The sequence below is a fragment of the Solanum pennellii genome, chromosome 2 (genome assembly GCF_001406875.1).
Source record: "Solanum pennellii chromosome 2, SPENNV200".
Lineage (NCBI taxonomy): Eukaryota > Viridiplantae > Streptophyta > Magnoliopsida > Solanales > Solanaceae > Solanum > Solanum pennellii.
The window spans coordinates 8919222-8930093 of NC_028638.1; the positions used below are offsets into that span (position 1 = coordinate 8919222).

Below are 10872 nucleotides of genomic sequence, written 5' to 3' on the forward strand. Positions count from 1 at the left end.
GGGGGGGATAATGCAACATTCCATAAAATATTCTTGTCTAGTGAAGAGCCTATTAGGTTTTAAGAATATGTATTGGAGTACATAGACATCTAAATGCCCAATATTGAGTAATATTGAGCATGTTAGAGAATATTGGCTTAAGGGTCTTAGACAATTTCTATGTATTAACAAGTAACTTAAATTGCACTTTTATGTTGAGATGCTCCAATCCAAAATTGTTTAGGAATTTTACCTGCAATGAAGACCCTAAGATAATAGAATTGAATTCTTAGCATATTAGGTACGAGGCAGCCAAGTGTGAAGCCTAGGTACCATAGCACATGATTATTTAAAATGATCATGTAGATTATGCATTACCCAAGGACATAGTGAGGGTCCTTGGACAAGAAATGGGCAGCAACACATGTGCTAACTAGCCAAGAGACAAGCAACCAAGCCCAACCGAATTCGGTTAGGGTGGTTAGGGGGTAGGCGCACGCACGGGTAAAGACATGTCGGGCCTAGATTCCTAAAAAACTCTAGGATCTAACTAACTTACCTAACTAACTAACTAACCTAGGATTAAGTAAAATAAACTAACTAGTGTACCCTAAATCCTAAGACCTAACCGGGTGACATTAGCTGAGTAACTAACCAAAGAAACATCCAAGTACCTAACCTAGGATGGTCCAAAGGGGTTGGTTATTGTAGTAGTGACTTAGGGGTACTTTAGTAGTTACACTAGGTCACTTGATTAATTAAATTATCAAATTAATTAATTGATTAAAAATTCATGGACAAGCCGAGACACCTTAGCAAATTTTCAGATTTTGTTAGGTCAAATGCTCTCCTATTTTTAGTCAATTTAGGAGAGGAGTTTTGGTAATTAGCTTATTGATTATTTAATTAAGTTAATTAGCCTAAGTTGAATTAGTCAATATTCAGTTCCTAAGACTTAGACTCACGTTTAACTAGATAAAAAATGTCACGACTCAAAAACAGTAACAAACGTAATAAATACAGTGAATATTTCTCCTTAGGCGATTTCAAGGAAGTTTTTCAAGAATTTTCGTGAAAAGTATGGGGTGATCTTCGTAGGTTCAATTCTAAAGTAAGGTATGGGTTTTATCTCTTGGATTCCTTTCCCCAAGAAGCTTTTCAAACATTTTGAATTCAAGAAAATCAAAACTAGGGTTGTTCCTAATGAAATTGTCGAAATCTCCCTAGTTCTCCCTATTTTCGATTCTAGTAGTTTGTATAATGTAAATCTCGAGCATGTTGTTGGTATGTGGTGCTAGCTGATCATTATGTGTAGGTTTCTTGATTTTATAATGTCGAATGAGACCTATAGGTTAGATTTGTGTGATTAATGCCTTATTGTGTTCGAGAAGATGAAATTGTTATAAGTCGTTTATGAAATTCAGTTTACTATTAAAAATAATGAAGTTTTCGATTACTGATTGTATTTTACAGTAGATATCTTTGTAAGTGTTTGGACTACAATGTTTCCAAGAAGAAACAAGAACGAGAATCAAAGCTAGTTAATGAATTCAATGCCAAATCAACTTTATAGCTTGGCCAATCTAACACTGAATTGTTCTTTTAAGCTAATTCAATGTTAAAATTTGGCTTGCTTACATGAAGGTTTAGATTGCTATAATATGTGAAAGTTTGGCTTATGCCAATAAATTGGCCAACAATATTATTTCCAAAATATGTAATAGAAGTGGCCATTATTAAGTCAAACCAATCCTATATGGCCAATGTAAATTATGATGTCTTTTGTGAGGCCAAATATATGTTAAAGATTGACTTGAGATGTAACTCAATGAACTCATAACTCAGGGTATGCCGATGATTGGGACAAGTCCCAACATACCCTATCTACATGAACTTGTGAATAGCACATTCAGTAAGTCCTTACAACTTTCATAAAGAATTGTACAAGACTACAAAGAACGTTGAACAAGATAAGGTGAGTAATAACATAACAAAAAGCTTATGAGTTATGAAATTGACATAGAAAGGGGTGTTAAAGGAAGTGAGACAAGTCTAACTTGCACCTAAAAAATTATGTAAAAGATACTCACATAAGAGGGTGTTAGAAATTGTCAGACAAGTCTCATTCACACCAAAATGATAATGTAAGACTTAAGTTCACATTCATCAAGTAAAGAAAGGGATAACAAGTCACCCATTGAGCTAAGTATACCTCATACTAGAAGCAAGCTTCCGTAATGCATGAGTCAACTCTAAAAGATGTAAAGTATAAGAAATTGAACAAAGTACCGATAGACTAGCAATGAGCTTGTGAAGGCACATTTAAGCCTCATGAGATGAGACTACCACCAAGGTGGATAAGATTCTCCGAAATCTCCTAGTCTTTGAATTATGTTGCCAGCATAGTTACTAGCCAGTGGATTCCACCTAAGAGTGCTAGGAAGTATTCGGTTTCACTTTGGCCGGTGAACCACCTCTTTTTAGTGTGGGGAAGACACTGGATTTCATGTTTAGCTCACATGTTCTATGACGGTTAAATGCTCCAGATTCGATTTCACTTTAGCCGGTGAACCACATCTTTTCAGTGTGGGGAAGACACTGGATTTCATGTTAAATCACATGATATTGGTTCACTTTAACCGGTGAAACACCTCTTATTATTGTGGGGAATACACTGGATTTCATGTTACCTAACATTATCTAAGTCAGTTAAATGCTAAAGATTTTTTTGAAGAAAGTAAGAAAGAAACAAAGAAAATTATGTTCAAAGTGAACATGAGATCAAAGAAGAAGAAAAGTAAGTTCACAAGAGAACTAAATAAGCATAATGATCAAATAATGGGCAAATCCAAATATATGAATATATGCCTCAGCATCTTCATATTATGTAATGATCAAATAATGGACATAGCAAATAATATGAATATGTGCCCTAACAACTTTATATTATCCAAAATGATCAAATAATGGGCATCGCCACTAAAGATTGGATTATAAGTATTTCATGCCCAATTTAACAAGAATGGAAGAAATAACTTGTGAGTAGAGTAGCCGAATGATTTCCTTAGTCTTTTGGATTACTTACTCGATTCGTTATAGGAATGGGACTACAATGAATCATTGCACTCGTAAGTAGATTATTGAAATACACATCAAAAGAAGAAAAAGATTAAAAAATAAACTAACTCTGAGAACGGAGCTCTCGGCCTAAGGGAGCAAAAATATTAACTTTTGCTTGAGTTGTTCTAATATTATGTTCATGATTCCAAGGTCTTATGTTCATATAGAAAATGAGTTCTGTGCTTTAAATGCATGAAAATATTTCATATTCATAGCATGATTTATAAATAACGAATTAGGAAAGTAAAGTGACTTCACTTTCCAAAAATGACATGTTGCTATAGGAAGAGCTTTCCTTGATCATGCATAGTCTTTATGTGTTTATATGCATACACCCATACTTAGTACAAGTGGGTACTAACCCATATACTATTACTATTTTTATAGGTGCAGGTCCTTGAAGAAGATTGAAGATTCGGTTAAAGCTGACAGCACCTCTAGACTTTGGTAGGTCCTCTTGAGTTCGAGGATGCCTACGCTTTATTTCTAGCTTTGATACATTAGAAATAGCTAGTGGATGTTGTCCCTAGCATTTCATTTCAAACATTTGTTCAAATATTTTATATTAAGGATGGTTTGACAACTATTATAAATATTATGAATTTTTTATTTCAGTTGTTCAATCTGTTAATAGATGGTTGTTTAGCTTGAGCTATTAGTATATCACTCTTATGTAGAAATTATATGAAGTCTAAGTACACTTCATTAAAGTTAAAAAGTTTTAAATTTTCTGCAAATTTAACTGGATGATTGTGATGAAAGCTAAGAAGAAGATTGTCTGCGACCTTTGAGAGGTTAACGATGCCGATCTCATCTAGGGTCCAAGACCCGGGTGTGACAGGAAAGAAAATTTGTTCTCATCATCAAATTGCAACTCTGCTGAAAAAATCCATTGTTAAAATATGTATTTCCTTGAGTTTCTTAATCAAGTTGGAAAGAAAATTTGTTCTCGTCATAAAATTGCAAAAATGTTTCTATGTCCACAACACTTTACCTGTTTTTCTTTGAAAAAGATATATATGGAGGCTAATGAGGCTTTTTGTGAGATCAGTTCATCTATCTTGACAAAATGACAAAAAACACTTTAATTATTTGGAATATTTTCTCGAAATTGCCTCGTACTAATGATAGTGAAAGGTTAAAAGCATAATATAAAGTATGTAAGGAAGTATTTCTAGCCGATTTTGGCACTACAACTATGAAAAGTCATTTAGATGAGCACTTGGATAACACACAAGAACACGGATATGAACAAATTAATCAAATAATTTATCATTAAAAAGGTGTTTGTTGCTATTCTAAAGCATAAGTATCCTTTTAGCTTTGTTGAACATCAAGGAAATAGAGATATCCATTCATACTTAAATGCATCTTTGAAAACTATCCCAAGAAATACGGCTAAGGCTGATATATTGAAGTTAAATGATTGGGAGAAAGAATTTTTAAAGTGTGAGCTTGCAATGATTCCTAGTAGAATTTGTGTAACTTCAGACATGTGGAGTTCTGAATCGTCAACTGATTATATGTGTTTAACCGCTCATTATGTTGATTTGAATTGGAATCTTCAAAAGAGAGTGTTAATTTTTTGTCATGTCCCGCCTCCACATCCCGGTGTAGTTTTGGGTCCTTTGCTTATTGAGTTTATCAAGGAATGGGGCAGTGAAAATAAGATTCTCACTCTTACTTTGGAGAGTGTTAGTTGTAATAATGGTATAGTAGATCATTTAAAAGATCATTTATCTTTGATGTGTTCTAAAGTTTGTGATGGAAAGTTCTTTCATATTCCTTATGGTAATCATATCTTGAACTTAATAGTGAAGGTTGGTTTGGAAAAGATAGGTGTAGCCATTGAAAAAATAAGAGAATGTGTTAAGCACATTAAAAATTCAGAAGCAAGAATATTAAAGTTTGTGGAATGCATTAAGAGAAGCTTCGTTAAGATGTAAGTACTCGTTGGACTTCCACTTACCAAATGCTTGATAGCGCTCTTCTCTACAAACAAGCTTATATTCAATATAAACTTCTTGATATTGATTTAAATATAGTCTTTTCAAGGAGGAATGAAAAAGGGTAGAGAGTATTGCTATATTCTTGAAGCCATTTAATGATATTACTACATTATATCCGCAAGAAAATATCCTACTGCAAATTTGTATCTTCCAAATATATGGGAAATTCAAATGTTGCTATGGGAAGTAAAAATTAGTAGTGACCGAGTTATGAATGATATGACTACTTTTATTCTAAGAAAGTTTAAGAAATATTGGAGGTCGTATAGTATGATTTTGTCAATTGCCATTGTCCTTGATCCTCGATATAAATTGAAGTTTGTGAGGTTTTATATCTCCAAGATATATCCTATGACCGCTAATGCTAAGTCTGAAAAAGTTGTAGATCATTTACAAATGTTATTTAGAGAATACTTGATACCTTCAAAAACAATTTCTCTCTCAGGGGAGAAGATTTTTCATACAAGAAACAATGAAATGAGGGATGATCTTGAAGAGTTTGATGTGTTTGCGAATCAGTTATATTCTGGTAGAGATAAAACACAATTGGATTTGTACTTAGAGGAGCCTAAACTTGATCGTAAAGGGAATCCAAATTTAGATGTACTTGCATATTGGATTTTCGTTGATGGAACGATATATCTTGAGTATAACAATTACCATGGTAGCTTCAGAATCTACCTTTAGTATTGGAGGACATATTATTGGAAAGTTTCAAAGTTCTATTTTACCTTTAAATGCTGAAGCAAAATTGTGTGCTAAAGATTGGCTTTGCGGACAAGAAGGTAAGTCATCATTTACTTATTGAGATTTATTTTTTATGTTATAATAGCCTTAATTTATAGTTTAACGTCTAAATTGTGATGGATCATACACAAATGAGGATAAAATTGCAGTGGAACTTCAACCGTATCTTGCTAAACTTGGCTCGCATTGATAGGTAAATTTTGATTCTGTCTGAAGGCCTTTTTTTTGGAAAATTAGTTTCCCGTATCTCTATAAAGGGCCCTTTTCCTATGATTGATTAACTTTTAATGATAATATAAGTGTATTTTACTTTCTCCAATGTCACATTTTGCTCTACAAGAGAAGCACACTTATGGTGTCTGTATGGTTGATATTAGCATGTGCAAGACTATAATTAGACAGGTACAGGGCAATAACTTATGAATTTTATTTAGTTTTATCGGTAAAATGTTTTGGGCTATTTTGTTTCTAGTCAAGTGTAGCATGTTAGCTGTCAATCAGTCAATTTCTATTAGGTTGCTTTCTGCGGGTGATAGTTTTCTGTGAATCTTGATTAGCTTGAAAAATTAAGGGCATATAACTGGCTAATCAATTAATGAGTGGAAAGCACAATAGTATATAATATAGTCTTTACTGGAATGCTACTAAATAGAAGTTTCCTTTACATCTTTAGTTCCAAGTTATGTTGATATTCTCCAACAAACATGGCACCTTCTCCATCAATGGTTTATATATTAGTTTGATTGGTTCCTTGATTTGCCATCTTTCTAACCTCATCAATTGGTTTCTCAAGGCTAGCTACTGTGAGAAAAAAAAACAAAGTTCAAAGCTTTAACAAGCTTATTATTTGTTCGAAACCTTTCTTTGAGGTGACATCCATCTCTGTGGAAGATCAGTTGGATTTATATCATATCCCACTTATTTGTATAAAGGAAAATGTGGCTTAGCTAATACCTTTTGCTACAGAGTACCAATATTTTTGCATAGTCATTATGTAAATCTTGAACATTTTGTAAATTCTCTTCTTCATGTTCTGTAGATTGCTTATCAAAAGAATATACCGCATTTACTTTTACATTAAAGTAAGAGTCTTTCTATTCATTCCTATAGTTACTTTGCTCCAATTGCAGGAATATCCGCATTGACAGAACCCTGAAACTAAATTTCGGATCATGTTACCTGCCTCATCCTGATAAAGAAGATGCTGGTGCAGATGATGCTCATTTTATTTGCAGTGATGAACTTGCAATTGGTGTAGATGTTATTGTTGGTGGTTGGATGATCTTGGTATTGATGTTGGGAAGTATGCACAAAAGCTAATGTAAAATTATGTGGCTGTAATTCAAGATTATTCAACAAAGAGATGAAATTCCAGCATCCTGATGCATTGTTGACTGCTGCAGATCGCCTGTCAAATATTATACGATTTTGTTTAGTCTCTTGTTTAGACATGAGATGGAACTTAAGTGATTATATTTGTATTTTTGTACTTCAATTATAGTATTTTGATGATAATAATTGATTTCCACGGAATGAATACCGATCTTTATCCTCTTAGTATCATTTGGAGTACTATTTGTTGGTGATGTCTCTTTACTTTTGAATATTTGATTTTCACTTATTGATTGCTTATTGTTTGTATGTTAATGTTAAATGGAGGGGTGGTGATTTGATGTACAGATCAATTGAGAGGATTGTGTAATAATGTTGTAAGTTTCCAGCTAGTGGGAAGGTTTCCCAATTCACTTAGTCCAGGAAATATGGAGAGGTTCTTTGTGGATTAGAACCATTTTACCCAAACCATATTTGACCAAATCCATATTTGTCCATATTGTATTTGGGTGCATTGTGATCCAACCCATTTTTGCTCAATCCATATTTAATCCATCCAAATACGATCCATTCCAACAACTTCTTTGTAGATCTCCAAGATATGATAGTCCCCCATATATAAAAACATAACCTATTTGTGATCGAGCTTTGTGTGGATAAGATAAATATCCAGCATCATCATAACCAACAAGATTGGGGCTACAATTATTAGAATATAATAAGCCCATATGACTCGTCCCTTTAAGATATCACAAAATATGTTTGATTCCATTCCAATGTCTCCTAGTAGGAGAAGAACTATACCTTGCTAACAAATTTCAAACAAAAGTTATATCTGGCCTTGTGTATTCGCAAGATACATCAGTGCACCAATTCCACTAAGATATGGTACTTCAGAACCAAGAATTTCCTCATCTTTTTCATGAGGTCGGAATGGATCCTTATTCACATCAAGTGAAAAAAAACCCATCATATTACTTAATAGACGCACTTCATCCGTACAAAATCTTTTCAACACTTTTTCTGTATAGGAAGATTGATGAACGAAAATACCATATGTCAAATGCTTAATTTGCAAACCAAGACATAATTTTGTCCTTCCAAGATCTTTCATCTCAAATTCATTATTTAAATTATCAATTGTCAATTGAAGCTCTATTGGAGTTTCAATAAGATTTATGCCATCAACATAAACAACAAGTAGAACAAATTCCGATATTGTTTTCATTATAGAGACATACAGAAAAATTGCATCATTTGTATAACCTTCCTTAGTTAATACACACTAAGACGGTTATACCACATGCATCCAAATTGCTTCAAACCACATAATGCTCTTTGCAATTCAATTGAATACATTTCTCGAGATTTTGAATTACATGATTTAGGTATCTTAAATCCTTTAGGATTTTTCATGTATATCTCATTATCAAGTGATCCATAAGGGTAAGCTGTAACCACATCCGTCATATACATTTCAAGTAGCTCATGAACTATGAAACTAATGAGAAAGCAATGTTATTGCATCCATAATGGGTTAGTATGTCTCTTCATAATCGACACCAGCCCTTTGTAAAAATTCTTGTGCCACAAGGCGTGCTTTATACCTTTGTATTTCATTTTTCTCATTTTTTGGGCACAAAAATCCATTTACAACCAACAGATTTAATACCATCAGTTTTTTGAACTTTAGGTCCAAAAACTTCACGCTTGGACACTGAATTCAACTCCGAATGAATTGTTTCTTGCCATTTTGGTCAATCATTTCTTTGTCAACATTCTGTAACAGATTGAGGTTCAAGATCCTCATTATCTTGCATGATTTTTGTTTCAACATTATATGCAAAGACATAATCAACTACTATTTCTAATCGATTCAGATTAGTTTCAATATCTCTTAAATTTGTTGATAGTTCATTATTTCCTTGAGTTTCAAGTTCATTGATTCCTTCATGAATATAATAATAATTCAAATTTTGAATTTCCCTATGAGATTATTTCATAGTGTCATCTTGGAATTTGATCTTTCTTTTTGTAGGAGTTTGATCTTTAGAACCGAATGGGCTACCACGCCTTAGGCATGCTTTTGAATCATTAGCTATTACACTAGTGGTTTTTCATATAGGGATATAAATTCGAATTGGGACATTTTCTGAAGGAATATTTGATTTAGTAATCCTTTTCAAATTTGCAAATGTGTGTGGCATTTGATTTGCAATTTTCTGTAGATGAATAATCTTTGTACTTCTTGCTCACTAATAGAACACTATGGATCAAGATGAGACAATGATAAATTTTTCCACAAAATTTCACGTTTTATTTCATTATTCTCTCTTCTAATTTTTGGAAAATGGTCTCATCAAACTGATAATCTTCAAATCGAGTAGTAAACATTTCTCCAGCCAATGGTTAAAGATAGCAAACAATGGAGGGCAATTCAAACCAAACACATATACCTAACCTTATTTGTGGACCCATCTTAGTGTGTTTGGTGGTGCCACATGCACATGTACAACACATCCAAAAATTCTTAAATGGGATATATTAGGTTCTTGATCCATAACCAATTGCAATAGAGAAAACTTATGATAATTTTTCAGTCTGAGACGAATTAGTGCTGCAGCATGCAAAATTGCATGTCCCCACATAGAAGTGGACAACCTAGTTTTCATAAGCAATTGTCTTATTATTAGTTGCATACGTTTAATTAATGACTCGACGAGACCATTCTGAGTATGAACATGAGCAACGGGGTGTTCAACTGTTGTCCTAATTGATAGACAATAATCATTAAATGATTGGGATGAAAACTCTACAACATTATCAAGACGAATAGATTTAATTTGATTACAGGAAAGTGTGCCCTTAACCTTATTTTTTTGTGCCAGTAATTTTGGAAATGCGAAGTTAAGAGATGACAATAGGCACACATTAGACTATATAGAAGAAGCATCTATTAGAACCATAAAGTATCTAAACGATCCATTAGATGGGTGAATAGGTCTTAAAATATCCCCATGTATAAATTCCAAGGATGTAGAGGACTCAATCTTAACTTTCGTTGGTGATGGTCTCACAATTCACTTTCCCTGATAATAAAAAGAACAAGAAAATTCACCATTTTAATTTTTTTAGGTTCTAATGGATGTCCATTTGGATTTTCTATAATTCATCTCATCATTATAGAACCAGGATGTCGTAGACGATCATGCCAAAGTGCAAAATTATTGTAATTAGTAAAATTGTTATTTACTATAAAATGTGTCTCAATTGTACTAATTTTAGTCCAACAAGATAGAAGATAAAGCAGGGAAATTTTCTATAACACATGTCTGCCCAGAGACATTCTTTGTAATACCAAGATATTCAAGATTTATTTCATCCATTTATTGGACATGATAACCTATTTCACGGATATCTTAAAAACTCAACAAGTTTCTCGCAGATTTGGGAGAAAAATTAACATTATTTATGATGATTTTAGTTTCCTTAGGAAAAAATACAATTATCACATCCCGAAACCACACCCTAGGAGTTAGGGTCAATCTTGGATTGCAACTGATGTACTTGACCTCTCGGAGGTCTCGTACAAGCCCTTAAATATCACTCATCGCATAAACATAATGAAAAGTAGTGCGGAATTAAAACTTTTCACAAAACATACTTCATCGTCTTTAAAACTCTT

At 33.1% G+C, this 10872-nt stretch overlaps 1 protein-coding gene across 1 annotated transcript; it reads right to left on the reverse strand.

The window, feature by feature from the left end:
* Positions 1 to 8016: 8016 nt before the first annotated feature.
* On the reverse strand, positions 8017 to 8415 carry LOC107009754 (uncharacterized mitochondrial protein AtMg00810-like). Its single transcript, XM_015209096.1, has one exon. It carries the CDS (start codon positions 8413 to 8415, stop codon positions 8017 to 8019), a length of 399 nt encoding a protein of 132 aa, XP_015064582.1.
* Positions 8416 to 10872: the final 2457 nt, after the last annotated feature.

What these genes read in the sequence shown, in the direction of transcription:
- LOC107009754 (XM_015209096.1), bottom strand. Translation starts at nt 8,415, where the DNA reads ATGAAAACAATATCGGAATTTGTTCTACTTGTTGTTTATGTTGATGGC.